The following is a 19452-nucleotide window of genomic DNA, read 5'->3' as shown; positions in this document are numbered from 1 at the left end:
AATTCCCTCTGTGCACGCGTGGTGATGGTGCTCGTGCTCTTAAAAAGCATTACAGTTTCCCCAGGCAGTGGAAAGCGTTACTCAGGCGATGGTCGGCTCCAGCCCCTTAGTGTCAGCCAGATGCCTGCCTTTGCTGTGTAGCTAATATTGCCATCCTCCTCAAGGACTATTGGTGCACAACATGGTTCTAATTAAAATAAAGAAAAATTGTTCATATTTGTACACTTTTTTAAAACATGCAATATTGTACTTTAAAGCATAAAAATTAAATGCAATGTAAATATCACATTTTACCCACTTTTTAACATGGTTCTCTTTCTTGGTTCTTGTTGTCTTTGTCAGCCAGGGGATTTCTCTCTCTCTCAGCCCTCACCAGTCTAGTTTTTAATGACTTGGCTAGAAGATTATTTAATCTGTTTTATATAAACTTTAAAATGATATGATGAGGCATAAATATAATGCTCAAAACCTTGATTTCAGTATAATTTAATATAAAGGATCTTTTACAAAGCAGTATTGTGCAGCACGAAGCATCAAGGCTTTTAGCCATGTTTATTTTTTCTCATTTAGGCCCAGATCCACACTTACATGCCAGATGGCAACTGCAGAGGAGTTTCAAGTTATAGCTGCAATAGACGAGAAGATAAATGCCTCTTGAGAAAGGCAAAGCCAGATTGCATATTCCTTTCAATTGCACCTGATGACTTATTGCTAGTCACTAATTGCCTTGTCCGTACACAGGCAATTCGGAAGCTGACAGCAGTGCCTGACTTTATCTGTAGCTCTGTTCTTCCTGCAGAGATCACTGGTGAAATAAACCCTTGCAGAGAAGAATATTTTATAGGAAGCTCTGTGAAAAGCAGACCTAAGGGTTTTTTTTTCTTTTCATTACTGCTGTGTCAAGATTCTTTCCTTCAGGAGAGCCATAAAATCTTGCGTAACTGTCACTGTTAGTTATTGTTGTAAAATAGAGTGGCACACTATGATGTGCTAACATTCAATTGACAATATATGCATATTAAAAAGGAGATAGAAAACTACGTCTAGCTAGGGCTTGGTCTATTTTTCATTAAAGATATGAATGTTTTAATAGTGATCTTCCTTTCCCACCTATCTTTGTGTGCATTTTCATTTTTGTCCTGGGTGGGGCATTTGACAAATTGTTGAGACTGCATGCGGAGAACTAGGGAGCCAACTAAGCAGAGCATAAAATAACTCGTGAACAAGGAACTGCTGGTTTATTTTCACTACTTAGAAGCCATCAGCAGCTGAAATGTCTCTAGAGCTTTAGAACAGTGTTGTTGCTTGCCATTGTTGTTGATGGAAGACAAAATCTGTGAGTAATGGTACAGTGTATAGCCAACCTTGTAATAAGCCCTTTAAAAGGTGAAGTATCCATTTAGAAAACAGCATCCTTCATGCAATGAAATGTCAGTAATTGTCCAGCTAATGCAGAAGCCGCGTTATCTCTCAAAGTCTTCAATTCGAAGCATTTGCCCTTTTATCATTTTTCCTAGATACGTTTTGCTAAATTCAGTGACAATTTAAGAGTTATGTGGAAACAGAAAAAAACCAGCATTCTCTGTTATAAATGAATATTAGCTGTCCTGAATAAAAATCAAGGAAAAACGGGCTGTGTAATTAAGATCTTCATGTGCAGTATCTTTGTTGCCCATGCATCTGTAATCACAGTCCCAACAAAAACACAAGTATAGGTGTGAAAGTGCAACATATCAGGGTTGTAATGCCATACAAATAGGTGAAGAGCATATCTTGTGAAATAAACACATGAAGTAAAATAAATCCCTGGGAATCAATTGTACTCCTCAAAGGTATTCTCAGCAAGAGGTGTGGAAGAGTAGAAATATTAAGTACAACAGGGCCACATTGAACACCTAGAAAAGTCATTTGAGAGATTCCCAGCACTTTAGCTGGACTGTGAATTGAATCTACATCTTGTAAGTTACTGTTTGCTTCAGAAAACTGCTAAATTGACTTTTCCTGTTGGCTCCACCAGTACCAGGTGAGACAAAATCACAGACAAGCATCCAATCAAAAACAGAGCCATTTAACACTTGGTTAGCTGTGTAGTCAAACCAGCAGTCTACAGGGAAATGAAATTTAGACATCACAGTGTGTTAGAAGTCAATGAATGTAGATTCCTAAAAATCCTGGATCAGGTCTTTTCAGTGGGTTTTTTTTTTTTCTCTCTACACTGGCTCGAGATCTAAAAGATAATGGGGCACCTGCAGTGGCCTCCCTGCTACAGCCGAGCCAATAGCTCACAGCTGATAAGACTTGAGATCCTTTCCATGTATGGGAAGGAATGACCTTGCTCATCAGCAACCACAGGTGGGTGACAGACAGCACTTATTTAACAGAATGCAGCAGAGCTGCTGTGCTGGTTTGATAGTCTGGGTGGGAGGTTGTTTGTCTGTCCTACTGAATGCGCGGGGTATCTGTAGGAAGCTCCAAAACAGAGTATAACAAATGTGTCAGGTTGTGTGAACGTGCAAACATGAGTTACTGCTGCAATAGCGTGCCCCTCTGAATGGGGCTTTTGAAACCGTGCACTTGCACATGGACTTTGGAGAGTAATCATCGTAGCTTTGGCAAGATGGTGATCCAGTTTAATGTCATGCCTCTCACGATATGGCTCTGTGTGGTGGATAAAAATGTTTTCAGTACCCTTTGTCATCTTGCAAAATAAGGGGTACTTTGTAGTCTGTAGCATCCCTTAAACCCTCTGAGCGAAAATAATCAGCTGCAAATTAAGGGAATAAGGTCTGTTATGATTTGAAGTGAACATGTTAAGAGGCTAAAAGCAAAGAATTGGGTTGGATGGCTGGGGAGACAGCAAGAATTCAGGTAAGCTTGCCAAGAGGTGTTTGAAATGGTAGTATACTCTGCAGTTATCTGACAATAAACACTTGCTGATAATAATGATAATGCAGTAGTACATTCTGTAACTGAAATCTCTTAAATGCTAAATTGAATATTATTGTTTGTTTAGCATATATTCTAACATGTCAGCCTGTATATGTTATAAGATAGTGCAATACATGAAATTATTAGTTAGAAGCAAGGTTTCACCAGGTTTGGCTGATGGAATCAAAGCTATGAAGAGTTCACTAATTACTTCTTAATCTTTCTTTACCCCAGTGACCAGAAGCAACCCAAGGTGGAGCTCAAGACAAGCAAATTTGGAACAAGTAAGTGAAATCAGTAAGACTTCCTATAGTCTATAATCCTGCATAGGATATCTCTAATCTACAATGGTGTAGGGGGGAAGGGAAGTGTCTTTTAAGAACTGGATAAATGGCTAATAAATTTAATATTTATGATTTTACAGATCAGGATAAAAGCAACTGATGTCTTACTTTCAGGCATTACTGTTTTACTGCTGAAGTGTTAGGCATTGGTTATAGTTGGAGGAAATTCAAAGGCACAGTTGGGTCAGTAGTGCTGTTCTGGCAAAGTGACATGAATAGTTTTTATGTGAATTTATTGCTTTCATAGGTGTGGCTTGGCTGACATACTATAGACTAACTTCACCTTTAGAGATACAGCTTCTAAGGACGAAAGAGTAATTTGGTTACTCTGTGGCAAAATGGTGATTTTTCCCAATGGAGAAACATTACTGCTCTCCTTCTAGGAGATTAAATGTAATTTGTTGAAGATTTTAGAGACGCTTTTCTTCAGTCTGTGTTTCATTCTCAGCTAGTATGACTGAATTGAGTGGGGTTTTGTGACCTACATCAGTGAGCTAGTGCTCAAAACTGCTAAGGCTGATTGATCTCTGTTAGGATTATATGGAGATAACAGAGGTGATGGAGATGCTTATTTTTTGGTGCAACAGCACATCCAGTATTTGTGAGCAAGCAGTTTGCTACAAACCTGTTTTTTTTTCTTTTTTTTTCCTGACTTGGCAATGGTGGGGTACCGGGTCTGCATGGAACAGTGGGGACTTGCTTATGCTTGCTTTTCTGCAAAAGAGATGTTCATGTGTATGAGTCATAGCGATTTTTCTCTCTGGCTTTTTGATAACTGGATGTTTTAAAAACCCTAATCAGTGCTTTTATTTGTTAATATGCCATGTCACAAGTATCTCTGCAAATACAGCAATGAGAATTCCATTTTTGAGTTTAGGTCTGTTACAACAGATGCTGTTCTCCAGATAAAGGTTCAAGGTGCTGTTCATTGAACCACTGCTCTAATAAATCATTTTGTATATATACTAGCATATACAAGTTAGGATATTAATTTCCAAGCAGTGCCTGTCATGAATATGTAGTTTGAAAAACCTGAGATGAATAAAGCGTATGGCCTTTACATTTCAAGACCATTATCTGTAATTCACCGTACATTCATGCTGATACACAGACAAAGGTGAATTAGTTCCAGACAAAAATGCATCAATGCTCTATTGAATAGTCAATTATTAAACACGTAATAGAATCTGTGGTTTTCAAGGCATGCTCAGAATGTGCATAGGATGCATAATTTGCACCAGAATGGAACAGAATCAGTCTATTTCTAAAAAATCCAGGCAAAATTATATTAACATGGGATTAAAATGAGTTATTGCTTCTGCTGTACAATGAATAGGCTTACTTTAACTTAATTTACCCTTCCAAGGAGCTAATTTTAGTGTCTTATTATATGTATAAAGATAGAAAAATAGCAGTAAACAACATTATTTTCATTGCCTTCAAGAAATAATCTATCCAATTTCAATGTTCCATTTTGTGGAGAAATAATGTTTTTGAGAACCACACATGAAGGTAAATGTTACAATGTAAATGTCCTAGCAACTGTTCTCATTGCAATTTGGTTGAATAAAATGTAGAAAAATGCTAGTAAGTTGTTGCTGAATGATGAGGAAAAATCTCATTAATGTCACCTGCATGAGGTTTTAAATATTGTTCATTCACCTAAACCTAAAGATTTTATTCAGGGGGGAAAGAAAGTGTTTGACAAATGACTGAAAAAGTATTGTCAACAAACTATAAACATTATTCAGGCTGTGGCTGTTTGTTATTTTACCGCAATTATATACCATGATTAATGCATTGCATCATTGGTGTAGTGCGTATTTTTGATTAACATTAGGCAAGCTGCAGATTTTTTGCAGGATCTTTAAAGGTACTGTTTAAATCGGCAAAGAGGTCTGTTAGGCTGACTATCGCTTTAAGTGGGTTTTAGTAGAACTTTATTCTCAGTTGCATTAAATGTAATTATGTGTATTATTAATTGAGCTATTACTATATATACTTTCATGGTGTATAAAAAATTATATTCCCTGATCTGTGACTTTCAAAAATACTTCTTACTAACACTGTTTGCAGCATCAGTAATTATAGTGATCTGCATGCTCCAATAAAAATTGCAAAATATCTCCTTAGCAAGATTTAGCAGGTTGCTGTTAGTTTCTTTTCCGAAAAGACCAGGACAGTATGTGAGACGATATCAGTTATTATTGGCATTTTGTGTGTACAAAATATGGAAATATGTGTGATGGAGGGCTTTATAGCTATACATCAGTATATCCAACAAAAAGAAAAAGCAGAAATTATGTAACTGTCTGTACGATATTGCAAGAGTTTCTTGGCTAATGGGTTTGCAAGGGCAAGTTAATTTATCTGTATGAAAGTAGAGGAATTCAGAGGCATAAGTTCAGAAGTGGAGACTGTCCATACATTGCTTTGAGATACATTTTCTTCTAGAAATTTCTGCTAGAATTTGAATGCAAAAATTAGTTCTTTGTTCTGTAATTCGTTGGGGTATTCTTGTAAACATGCTGACCCTCACTACGTGATTGTTGTTTCATGAAAGATGGTTAAGACCAGAATGATTTATGTGGTTACATGCAAAAAGTTATCTTAGCTGAGTTACTTGATATGTAAGCACAGAAGGAAAGCTTGCAGAAGAGGTGGGATAACATTTCTGCATTTCTGTGTAAGATGTTTAAATGCACCTCCAAGCGGATAATCCAGGTGGGAGCTTTTGCTGCAGTAAAACACACAAAGAGGACATGCCATGATTGTGTAAAAGTTGGCGTATCATGTTTCTCTTCATGATGTGAAGTATTGAACAGTCATGCTTAGCTGTTTAAAACAGCTATCTGAAATAGCATGAGATCTTGTGATAACTTCTTGAAGTTAACTCAAATGGAGTAGATTTTAACAAAAGACTTTAAAAAAACTTAAGAAACGAGTGTAGTTAAAATTACCGGTCCAAATCCTCAACATATAATGCACCATTAAACCCTAACCCCAAAGCATCAATGTTCTAGCAAAGCTCTGAGAAGAAATTTCTTTGTCGCTAACCGTTCGTTCCCTTGGGGATTCTGTAACCGAGGCCTCCGAGTGGGAAGCAATGCACTTCGAGCACCTGCAGTCAAGGCATTTGCTGTAGCTGTCAGTCAGCTGGGCTTTCACTGGTGAGCTCATTTATCCTTCTCCTCCAGTCATTGATCAAGCAACTTCCGATGCTGTTTGAGTACCTGGTTGATACCACAGCAGATGTAATTGTCTGCTGTTATGCTTCATGCTGTTACTTCTATTGACCTTCCAGTATTCTTTTGTGCTTCCCAAAGATGAGGAGCTTTTGTTAGCTGTGGGGCCTTTAAGATTAGTGATGGGATCAGAGTGTGGTGAGAACTGTCTGGAATACCAAACTATCTTGGTATGAAGGAGGGGCTCCTTTATGTCAATGAGATTTTTTTGCTCATATTTTTGTAGCTGCAGGTGTAAACCTCAGACTAAGTCCGCATCTGCATAGCTGTACTGGAGGCAATGATTGTCTCGTATATTAAAAGCCTTTCAGGAGCAGGATATTGTTCCAAAAGCTTTCTCGTGGATTTTCTATCTTTCTTTCATGAAAGAAAAGGTGCAGTTCCACTCACAAATTCGTGAAGTCCTGACGTAGCTCAGGTGTTTGGGAACAATGTGTCCTCGTGTTGGCCCTAGCTTTGGTACATCTTTTTAGAGGGGAGACAAATATCTGACCAGTTACTACTTTCAACCTTAGCGTGAAATCTGCGTGGTTTTTTGTTACTGATTTGGGTCTTGGGGAAGGTGGTTATTTGAGCTCTGTGCCTGAACGAATCTGTTTCCAGGAGACCAAGAGAGTCTGAAAAGATATCTCGGTATCCCCCATTTAAACAGTGCAATATTCTAACATAGTGGCTCCAGTAGTTGGGGACTGCTGTTCTTCCTCCTTAGCTCAACTCTCGTTTTGCCTGTGACTTGCCCAAGTCTTTTATCTTAGCTTCAGGTTTTTGCCCGTCCACATTACCTGTATTGTTCTTCTCAGATTTACTTTCCTCCTGCTCTGCTGAGCAATTTTGCTGTTTGCTCTAATGACTGCTTATGCTAATCTATGAAATCTTCAGAATAAGAAAACTCTTCCAAACATGCAATCATAATGACACGTGCATTTTTAATGTAGCAAGACAGACACAAAAATCAGGATTTGCATACTTAGTTTGTCAAAACTATAAGCTAAGGACTGTGTAAACTAGTAGCTGTTTTAGCAGCAGGAGAAGGAAATTCAACCCATTTTTAAAAGATATTTCCTAGGTGCTGCTTAGATTAGAAAAGGACAGAAGAGAAAAAGAGACAATTCTGCTGAAAATATTTATAATGTACAGAGCAGGCTAGGAAGCTTGCTTCTTTCTCCCCCTTAGACATCTGTAATACAAATAAACAAACTTGTTTCAACCAGCAATTCCATTTGTCCCAGCATCCCCTGAGCTTTGCCAGGCTACAGTATCTTTACGGTAGCAGAGCTCCAATCCTGTTGTTGCTTCTACATGACTAACCTTCTTCCGTGAAGGCCACGCCTGCCACTCTGGATCCTGGAGCCTGCATTGTCAAAGATTGCATAATTGCATAGTGTAGAGTGATGTAATGTTGCTGTGGTGTCATTTCTTTGTGCTGCTAATGCTAAAGAGAAAGAGAAGAATGTACTAGAAGAGCTCTTCATCTTTCTCCTGTCCTATCCAGCCTTTTCTGCAAACGATTGTTTGAGACCCATGAGTATAACAAATAGACTTTGATTTTTGTTAAAGCTGTGGTAGGTCTGCACCCCTCATGTACTGCTGAGATTTGGCATTTCACTCCTGCCTGTTTTTGGTTTGTCTGCATTCCTGCCGGTCGTGGTCGGTAGCAGAGTAAGAGGCCAGCACAGAGCCCTTGGAGTTGTCGGAGTGAACAACTCCAGTGCCAGCTGCAGGACTATTAGTCGTTGGGAATCTAATACTGTAAACCACAGTGCAAACAAAGACTGATTTCTGTGTAAGATAAAAGTTATGAACCTTCAAGGTAAAGCATGGTATTGAATAAAGAATTACTTAAAAATAAAATTGCAATTATGCGTGAGAGGACCTGTGTCTCTTTGAAGGAAATGTTACTTACACATGCAAAAAGGTTAAAATATTTGTGTTGCTAACCTCTGACTTTTGCTTAGGTATACAACAGACAATCAAACAACCACGGACAGGGCTGGCCTCTTGCAGAAAGGAAAGAAAATCAGAGAGTAAAACAGTATTAGAGAGGTGGGAAATGACTCCATTTCCTTGCAATTTGCAAGAAATGGCAAAGTGAGGGCAGAAGTATGCCTGATGTACTTACAAAGATAATGGACTTTCCGTATGAGAAGTCCTAGACTCCAACAAAATACCCAGGAAAAAATAAAGAATGAATAGCTAGGGAATGCGATACCTGATTTAAATCTTTTCACATCTAAAATAAAGCATCTTATGCCAAGAATGGTTCAACCGTCTATGGATATGATATTCCTAGAAACAGGTATATTATAGGAGAGTTAGGTTAAAGGCAACATAATTAGCATTTGATTTATTCTCCTTCAGAGTTTCCTGAGCCCGTAAGTACTAATGCTGAATTGTGAGCTAGGCAATAAAGGGCTCCTCTTGTAAAGCTTTCTGCAGTGAGGATGCAGGTGTTCGTTATCTCTGAAATTGCTTTATAGAACTGAATTCGCATTTCCTACTAGTTTGGCTTTCTTTAAACATGAATAATTTGAATCAAAGCAGTAGTAGGAAAGGTGGGGGTTTTTGCCAAAACTTGCAATTCAGTGAGGTTGATGACAGTGGTACTGCTTTGTTCGAGAAATGGATTTGCCCGTAAGTTAGAATAAGAAATCTTCAAAAGAGATACTTCAAAAAACCTAGCTAACTTTTCCTCCTATCAATCATTTGCACTTGATACAGAGGAACTGATGATCTTTAAAACATTCATTAGCTTAACATCCGTATTAGGTAAGGATATACTGTCTGCATTTTAGAGAGGAAAAAATGGATACAGATTCTTAAAACTGTTTGGGTAGATCAGCCCGAAGCGATCTATAACATCTGGGTAACTTTTGAAGGCCTGGGTTTGTGTAATTTGGCCAAGGTAAAATAGGAAATTTGTGAAATAATAGAAATCCAAAGGAGTCTCAGGCCAGCGCTCTGGGCAATGGACCATCCTCGCCCTGCAGAACTTCTGCAGTGGCTGAGTAACAGACTTCTCTGTGTGAAGATGACATTCTGATGCCACCAGTGTCAGTAAGAAACACTTTGTTCACACTTTCCTCTGGAATATTTATTTAGTAAACAATATCAGTATTTTTGAATAACATAACTAGAATTCCTTACAGTAGTTGTGAAGAATGATTTTTTTTTTTTAATTCTATCTGTAAAAAAGACTATGTCAACATGGGCTTAGAAGCAAGAAGGAATCTAAGAAAATATAATGCAATGATTTTAAAACATGGCTGTCCCCATCTTACCAAAGGAAGGGTTAAAAAACTTTTTGACTAGCAGATACAGAAGTGAAGTGTGTCATACAATAAGGAATAACCTGTCATTCCTTGTAGCAGTAATAACAGGCAACGAAATCTTGGCCTATGTCATTCAAGATTCATACCTAAGCTGTGCAGTGTGCCACACTTAATAGCAAAAAAGCAGATAAGCTATGAAGTTTAAGTAACTGATACCAAAATTAGTAGGAAATTGTACCAAATGTTTGTAGGATGAAGTTTACTAGTAGCTACTTTTTACACATGTACCCCTCTGCAACTTTATATACTGCCTACCAGAATGAGCTGTCTAGAAAGCTTAATTTGGTTTATGCATCTTCAAGTGAGAATGAAAGAAAACCCACCAAAAAAATAAAATATGATGAGTGCCTCTTTGTAGAGTCTGTAGTGGAATATATGTCTAAATTTGTTGAAATTATACATCAGTAAAATCCTGGTTAGCACTGAAATTGTGCCAGTAGTGCAATATATACAGAAGGTCTGGTGAGTGTTCATTTGCTCCTCTGACACACTTACTGGATTAGCGTGGAAGGTACTGTGTGTACTGAATAGAATTCTCTTGGGTAATATTTTAAATGAAACATTGGCACCACTATTAAGAAATCCATACAATTGTTAGAAAAAGCCCATAACCAAATAAAATATGAAGTGGGGAAAATCTAGATTTCATGCACTGGAGAACAGAACAATAATAAGGTGCTTCAAAGAGAAGACTGAATTAATGAGAAACACAGATCTGAAAAAATACATTTACTTTGTAAGAAGGTGATTGTTGTATGTGATGTTTAGCCTCCAGTTTAACACAAAATAGAAAGGCATGTGGCTAACCTTCCTGTTGTGGGTTGCTGTGTTAGCTTCTGTGGGGCTTTGCCCCATTGTGGATGTGCTCTGGTACTCCAAAATGAAGTCCCTTATGGATCATTTATGTGCTGTTCCCTGACCCAGTTCTGGTGTTTGCATGTGGAAATGTGTGATATTGAAAGTTCAATAAAACTGCTGTTGCCCAAGTGAGCAGGACAAGCATAATGATCCTGTTTTTTTGTTATAGATTTGCGTTTCACACAGATACTAGTGTGGTTCACGGTCGGTGCTGGAGCTGGTTTATAGAATGGTAAGAGCATGGAAAAAGGTGGTAAAGTGAGAGGACAAGTTTAATCTGTCCTGACAACAGAGAAAGCTCCGAAGACACCACAAAACTTGTAGATACTGTGTTTTTCACTTGATGTGTGGTCTTTCACCATTTCTCCCAAAATCTGGTGTCACCAGCAATTTTCTTGCACAACAGTTACAAATGTACTTCTCCCCATATCATAAATGTCATCAGGCAAATAATGTTTTGCGTCTGATAAATGTGCATGACCATTCTGCTAACAGCTTCACATGCAGCTGGCACTGACAAGTCCTGTTCCTGTACCAAAGAGTTGTCATAAGTGGCACAGTCCTGCCATAAGCATTGTAGAGATAATTGTTTCTACCCTTTTGAGCTGATAATATGATTTTCCTCTCTGAATCTGGAAAGCTGGCATATGCTAATTTTTCTGCTTTATTCTTCCTGAGTCTCACTAACATTTACAAATACAGGTATCCAAAGCAGTTTAACAAGCTGTATCACGTAAGGAAATTGTTTCCATCTCTTTCCTGTGCGTCCGGTCATTTTTGATTGGAAATATGCCCTTTGTGCCATTTGTGGTTTACTGTTGCAGCTTGCTGAATATTTGGCTGTTACGAAAACTGCATGAAAACGACTAGCTTGACAAGCTGGGATCAGCTGCTGAATTAAGGAAAATGCGCACAGCAGAGTTCCCAGTGCTGTACGGGCGTTCTGTCTGATCTTAGATTCAGCTGAAGATCTTGTGCTGTAGTCTTGAAGCTTGTGCAAGCTATTTCAAAGGCCATCCCTCAGCAATCTGCTGTAACAGCAGTGATAAACACAGCTAAGGGCCTTTGTAAAACAACTGTTATAAGAGATGAAGAGGTGCAGTAGTTATGCTTAAAATCTATTGCAGGATTTTTAAGTCTGAATTTCTTCACAACATAAAGTTTTGTTCAAGTTATTTCTCACTGAAAACATTCAGATTACCCTAGCTGAGAAATGACCCAAAATATAGGGAAGGCTCTCATATGCTGACCTGTGCTTTTTAATAATAAATATGAAATTAAAATACTAGGAGTATTTAAAGATATTAGATTCCTGCAAAGCTAGATGTAAAAGTTACCTACTTTAATGCTAAGAAAATGACCATGTTTATTTACATTTCTCCATTCTAAATTTTGTAAGTATTATTAGAACCAATTCCTTTTCTAAAGTGGAAAGTAATACTCTTTGGTTTATTCCGATGCATGGGAACTAACATTACTGCTCATTGCACATGGGGAGGAAGGACTTCACATCTGTAAAATATTTTGTCTTCTGCACATAAGAGTTTAAGATTCAGCTTGGCTTTTGGGACCTTTCTTAAGGTGTTTTCCATGCTCATATTTTTAAAATATGTATTTTTCTTTACTTCCCTCACACATTGGTGTGCCTACCCCTGTCTCACTGAGAGAGTGCTCTGAGACGAAATGCCTTCTGACACAGAAGAGATAAAGAAGCAGCAAACAAGGCAGTCTCACAAATGCATAATGAGATGGCCTACAAAAGTGAATAGCCCACACTGGAAAATACAAGATATGTTCCAGCTATACTTCAAAAAATGAAACACAAAAAATGTGGCAAAAGTCCCATTTGCTGCATGTGGTTTGCAGTTCCATGGCACGGTTAAGGAGGGGCGTGTTGTCGCAGTGGCACCAGTGTATTGTTGCAGCTTTGCTGCTGGACGCTGAGGAGCCAGAGTCCTTGCTGCCCACTGAGCTCGTTGGGGTTTATAGCTGATCTGCATTGCCACAGTGGCTCAGACAACTGGAACATGTCAGCAGATCTGATCTTTCATGTCTGATGTCAGAATGCGTCTGGCGTAATCTTGCCTATATGAAGTAGTCCTGGTACAACTGAAGTCAGCAGCTGTGATTTGTTTGGGTAGTGATTGGGTTTCATTAATATTGACTGTACAAAGCTATCTGTACACCTGCTGCTTTTTTAGGGGAATAATAAATATTAACAATAAGCTGTATAGTTTAATGTATGCATCTCTTACAGATACTCAAATACTGCTAAACAAAAACCATGGCATTTACATTTTTAAAAGGTTGAATGAATTTCATTCAAACAGGTTAGGTGTTCAGAAGTGAAAGTTGCATCCAAATGAGAGCCCAGCTGCTGTTTACAGCGTCCATAGCCGCTGCAGCGTGCCCTGCTGCCAACAGTCGCTCTGTGGCCGTTCTCGCCTGCCCTTCATTCCCGTCTCCTCACTCTCTTGTGCGCAGAGCAGGGGCACAGATCACTGTCACAACTGCTGTGACTTCCGCCCTTGCTGTGTAGAAGCCCCGGCTTAAATTTGCACTTTGTAAGTGCCACCTGTGCTATGCCAGGAAGAATTATTCTCTCTGAGCAGCTGGTGATAGAGAGCAGAGTTCCACTTCATGTGAGATCAGGCATTTTATTTTTATTTTTCACTATGTTGTGTCAAAATACTTTGAGTGAAACAGGTCCTTAGGAATAGGATGTTTCCTCATGTCTTCTGGTTAGCTTGGTTAGCTAAACACCAGAGGAAGAGTGGTATGCTACAAGCAGAAATGAGCTGTACACGCTCTGGCAGGTGGAATGGAAGAACATTTATTTTGCTCTGAGAGATGATTGGTGTCTTGATTCAGATCTGCTTTTAGGTTATATTAGGAATTATCTTGGCATCCCTTGTTTCTCTCACTTTATGAAATCCTACATTGCTCTCTCTTTCCTTTAAATGATTATGCATGCTGGTCTTTCCCCGCCTTAAGGGATGAGAATTTCATAGTCAGCTTCAACACAGTCCCTCAGATCTGGCAGGGACTAGGACCCCTACAGATGACTTCAGCCTCTTTAGGCTGTGCGATTTTAAGCTCTCATGTACTCTGCCATCCTACCCAGCCCTAGGCTGGTTATATGAGCAGCTGTCAGAGCTCAGCGTTCTAGTCTAGCCTGTTGCTAGTCTTACCACAACCCAAACACCTACAGAACACAATGGAAATTTCCTTTCTTTGAGAACTGGGCCAGAACAATTCTTATACTCTGAGACACCGCAAGTGAAGTTTGACACGGAGAATGTACTCAAGTTAGAAATGGAAGTCAAGGTCCTTAGCTATGATGTACTCTCTGGAGCTATAACAAACCCAGAAATAGATGCCTTTATTATTATGTCACTAAGTAACTCATGCCTCATGCTCCTTTAGATAATTGTCAAGGATTTCTATAACTCTGGGTTCCTCTGACAGAAAAAAGTTGAAGACCAGATGGGTGTGATGGATGCCATCCTACAAATCGCATGGTGTAATTCAGCAGTAGGAGCTAAATAGTGGTAGCCTATAAATAGGCACTTTGTGTCAACTGGAAAGCAGTGATTTCTCAATACCTATCTTAGCTGGATAACACTCGAAAATTAATCGATTTGCACGCTAGTCTTTTTTTTAATATGAAAGTGGAGGAAGGTAATATGGAAAGCTGGCAGGACAGATCACTGAATTTCATATAGCTGCATTTAATAAGGATAAGAGAGATGTTGAATCACTGTTCTGATTACCGTTGTTGTCCCTGTTCCCTGAGTGTGGGATACTGCAGGATGGGTCTGGCCCTGAATCTTGGTGGCTAGAAGGATTGCAAGGAGACTCTTCCACTGTCCCTCAGTATATATTTCAACTTCTCATGCTGGCCTGGCTTGGAATTCTCCCCAGAATGTACAGGATTTCATCTCCTTCTCACCACACTGGCCTTTCCCCTCACCTCAAGAAAATCCCCACTTGTTTCCCATCTGAAGAAATCTACAAAAAAAAAAAGCACAAATGAAGTGCAGCTAGACATAGAATCATAGACTGGTTTGGGTTGGCAGGGACCTTTAGAGGTCATCTAGCCCAACCCCCTGCAGTGAGCAGGGGCATCTTCAACTGGACCAGGTTGCTCAGAGCCCCGTCCAACCTGGCCTTGAATGTTTCCAGGGATGGGGCATCGAATACGTCTCTGGGGAGCCGGTGCCAGGGCCACACCACCCTCATTGTAAAGAATTTCTTCGCTATATCCAGTCTAAATCTCCCCTCTTTTACTTTAAAACAATTACCCCTTGTCCTGTCACAACAGGCCCTGCTACAAAGCCTGTCGCCATCTTTCTTATAAGCCCCCTGTAAGTACTGAGAAAAGGCTGCAGTCAGGTCTCCCCGCAGCCTTCTCTTCCCCAGGCTGAGCAGCCCCAGCTCTCCCAGCCTTTCCTCCCAGCAGAGGGGTTCCAGCCCTCGCATCATTGCTGAGGCCTCCTCTGGCCCCGCTCACACAGCTCCAGCTCTGTCCTGTGCTGAGGGCTCCAGAGCAGGATGCGGGACTACATCCATGACAATAATGTCTAGAAGAAAGTCTTCTGCAACCACTGTCTTTTGTGTAATAATTACAGAAGCGGAGACTTTATTTAATGACTAATTGCTTAAATTTATCTAGTTTTTGATACAACAGTTTCAGAATGAGGGAATTGATTTCATGTGAGTGAGTGAATGAAAGAATATCAGAAATGCAGCTTGAAGTTCAGGTCAACCAAACCCCTCCTTATTATTGGAGTGTTGAAACTACCTTTTATGCATCAGAAGAGGGAACCCAGCAAGCAGAGCCAAGGTTAACCTGTCTCAACATCATACGGAGGACTACAGAGTTAAAAATTCAATTTTCTGTCTGTTTCAATAGATTTATGGTATGAAACAGGTAGCACAATGTTAATTTTTGATGTTTGATATGAGTTTATGTTAGTGAGCTGATCAGAAAGGATAATTTTCCTATTTCAGATGGGAAATAGGAAATACTTCCCATAGAGACCTGAGACAGCAGTTAATAAAAAGCAGTCTGTTTTCGTCCTCAGAGGCTTTACAAGAAAAGGGTGCTCCCCACGTGGATTTGTAGGCCTGCCCCTGGCACAATCCTGTTTCATTGTTTTGATCAAGTCACCGCTTTACAGGGTTCACATATGGCATAATTTTCTAAGTGGAAATATGCTGGGCAGGACTAAAGAATCTGTTACTGGTGTATTCATAAAAGTCAAATTCTTCTCATAAGAGAGGAGATAACTGTTCAAAACCGCTCATTATTTTACTGGAAAGGTTTGCTGGTTTCAGGTGCTTCTGGAGCAGTCCTTCTTGCAACTAATGGGTGTAAGTATGCTGCCTGGTAGCAATGCTAGCTTCTCCCCCTCCCCTCCCACCCAAATCTGAAGTGTGATCAGTTAAGTTTTAATTTGGAAGTGCTCTCAGATTTCAAATTCTGCTGTGTATGTTTGCTAAGTCAGTACTAGAACAACTTAGCCAAACCAATATGCAAAATGCTAGATGCACTGGTAAAACATGTAAAAGCTTTTTAAAATGTACAGTCACAAATTGCTAGTAGACTTATAACTTCCAGAGGAATAAAATAAAAAGTGACCAGAACCTGCACCACAAGTAAAGTTTCTAAAAGCCTTGCTTTAAAGTTTCTTGCCTTTGATCCTATGAGATGTATAGCTTCTATTGGGTTCAGATACAGCCATAGGGGAAGCTTTTTGTTATAATATCAAGAGGCTGAATAGATTGTGGTTATAGATGAAGTCTTGTTGTTTAGGCACATGAAAAATGAGTGGAAGTGGTGGTGGAAATCAAAGTGCTGTTAAGTCCTTCAAACGATGCAGCATATCTAACAGTAATTCCTTGAGGAAATTATTTATGCTTTACGTGATTGCTTATTTGAAAGGAACTGGTATCGTTGTGCTTTATAGCTGCTGTTGTATTGTGTAGCTGTTTTTTGTGTTGTGTGTGTTAAAGGCACAGAAGTGTGTCACAAATGTTTGTGTAAGACTAGGTTTTGTTAAATCTGTCAGCATCCAGGTAAACTTTTGTATGTGGAGAACAATGGAATAACTGCAAACTAGATAGATCTATTTTTTGTCTTCCTTTCAGACAACAAAGGAATGTAATTTCTTTGGAGGCAGAATAAAAAAACCATTGGATGCTAATACAGGGGATTGAAAATGAGAAGATGTGAAGGTCACCATGTGCAGTTTCACATTATGCTCAAAACAGCTGTTGAAAGGGTGTAGCTGTGTTCCCCTTCAGGTCTAGTGGCTGCGTGATCACTTGGTGAGGTTGATCACTTAGTTGCTACTATGGAAGAATAATGTAGGGGAAAAAAAAAGTGAAGCGAGTTCTATCAGATCAATGAAATGATGTGATTTACTGAACCCTGACTGCCCATTTCTGAGACCAGTGCAAGGAAGGAATTGGGAAGCTGCAGATGGAAATGTGTGCATGGGAGGATGTGGGGGTGGAAATGGACAGCTGTTTTGGCCGTTGGCTCACAGCGTGAAACTGTGTCTTCAGTGGAGGGAGTCTCAAAGGAAATGAAGCTGTAGGATTTTGGGTTCTTTCACTCCAAATTCAAATAAAGTAGAAAAAATGGTTAGAGAAGGGAGATGGAGAAAATATGGGGACACTTTTTTTTTTTTAAGAATCTGTATACAGAGCAGTGGAGGAAAAGATTTCTAGAAGATAGGACTTGAATGGAAGAAGTGATAGTCAGTCTGTATCATGGAATGGTTGGGGTTGGAAGGGACCTTACAGACCATCTCGTTGCACCATGCGGCTATGGGCAGGGACCCCTCCCACCAGACCAGGTTGCTCAGAGCCCTGTCCAACCTGGCCTTGAACACTGTCAGGGAGGGGGCAAGCTCCCTGTAGCTCCTGTATTTTCTTTGCCTAGATGACTGAGACCTTTCCAGTCACGTAATGCAGCTGCAATTGCCCAATTTCTACATCTAGAGCACAAGCATGGTTGGCCTTTAGTTCTAAACCCAAAGAATTATCAAGAGTATTGAGGAAACTGAGGTTAAGAATGCATACAGTTGTGGTTTCTTCCATGCATGTGCATGCCTTTCTTAGAAGAAGGAGGGATCAGCTCTAGACTTTAAAAAAGAAAAGTCTGTTTCCACTGTTTTGCATCTCAGAAATGTGGCTGTAAAGAATGCCTGGTAAGTGTAAGCCTCGGGAGTGGGAGGGCCTGTAGGCTTCTTGAGCAAGTAGCCTGCAAGTCCTGTTGCTGTGAAGGTGTAACTGGTAAAAACCCTGTACCAAGAAAATGTTGGAGAGGCTAGGAAAATCAATACTGTGGTCAATCCAATACAAGTAAACCTAACAGTTACGAATTCAACTTGTGATCCTCAGAGCATCATTTTTTTGTAGAGTCAGCAGGAGGAAGCTTAATCAGGCGTATGACATTATCCCGTACCTCATCACACCTTTGGCTCGCTGTGCAGACTGGGAAATGAGAGGGGAAGGGCAGAGCCCAGACTAGCTGTCTGTCTGTCTTAGAGGTTTTCGTTGCTACCCATCTGACTGTGGCAATGATAAGATACTGTTGTGTCAGTCTATAGCTCTTCCCTCCCCTCTTTTGTGGGTAAATTCAGGTAGAAATACAGGGACGAGGATATACCAGGTACAAAGAAAGGAATATCTTTGCAGTTTGTGTTCCGTTGCATATCTGTGCAAGGATGTAAAAAATCTCACTAGATTACTGGGAGAGGATTTCACCACCTTAGTTTGTGGATCCAAAGTACTTCAAAAGTTCAGATACTCAAAGCAAATTTATGACATGCAACAGCGTGACTGTGTCTCAGTGATTGTTCTCTCTGCCCATCTTTGACTTGAGTCATACTAGAGAGCAAACACAAACCATGTCACTCTTGCAGTTTTTAGGCAGAGGTTGAATTTGGGTAGATGGGGAGAACCAGACAGTACTGAGGCTGAGATGATATTGGAAGGTGCATCAAGGAGACAAAGGAGATATTTGTGCCGGAATGCACTTGAATGAAAATCAAAGAAGAACATTTTTTGGGTGGGACTGGAATAGTAATTGATACTCCCCCCTCCTTCCACATGCCTATAGCAGGGACTTTAGGCAGTTGTGGCTATGCTGCGGTGAACAGATCCTATGCTAACTGTTCCAGTTCATTGATACTCTTTTCAGTGGTGTCCAGCGACAGGACAAGGGGCAACAGGCACAAACTGAAGCAAGGTCCTGTGTAGCCTGCTGTAGGTGACCCTGCTTCGGCAGGAGGGTTGGACTAGATGACCCACAGAGGTCCCTTCCAACCCCTACCATTCTGTGATTCTGTGATACTGGTTGGAACTAGATGATCTGTAAGGTTCCTTCCAACCCAAACTGTTCTGTGACTCTGTGGTTGCTCAATGGAAATTTCTTTGGCCTTCATGGACCCCACTGCATTGCTTTGAGACTCAAGAATTGGGGAAATATGTGCCTTTTCCCATCATAACAGATGTCTGCCTAATTATTTTGAAGTCTGTCTGACAGTGAGTAAATTTGATTACTAAAGAATATTCTCTTGTATTTTCATGATATAATTGAAAGTTAGTTTACTTGGAAATGAAAATATTTTTGTCTTCTATAGTTGGTGGTGTAGACACGTTGCTCTCTACCCTTGTCAAGCATTAGGGAAGAAGAGTTGTGTTCTTCATTGTTTTGTAAAATATTTCATGACT

The 19452-nt window shown here is 39.8% G+C and overlaps 1 protein-coding gene across 1 annotated transcript in view; it reads left to right on the top strand.

Moving 5' to 3' along the window:
* The window catches only part of CLSTN2 (calsyntenin 2), a 527602-nt gene that overhangs the window by 92948 nt on the left and 415202 nt on the right, over positions 1–19452 (top strand). The window contains exon 2 of the mRNA XM_075417512.1: positions 3163–3212. Within this exon, the coding sequence (XP_075273627.1) occupies position 3212 (1 nt within the window). The 5' untranslated portion in view covers positions 3163–3211. The remainder of the gene's footprint in view (positions 1–3162; positions 3213–19452) is intronic.

The sequence above is a fragment of the Opisthocomus hoazin genome, chromosome 4, assembly GCF_030867145.1.
Source record: "Opisthocomus hoazin isolate bOpiHoa1 chromosome 4, bOpiHoa1.hap1, whole genome shotgun sequence".
Classification (NCBI taxonomy): Eukaryota; Metazoa; Chordata; class Aves; order Opisthocomiformes; family Opisthocomidae; genus Opisthocomus; species Opisthocomus hoazin.
Note: the sequence above shows the minus strand (reverse complement) of the source record. Positions and strands in the feature narration are given on the sequence as shown.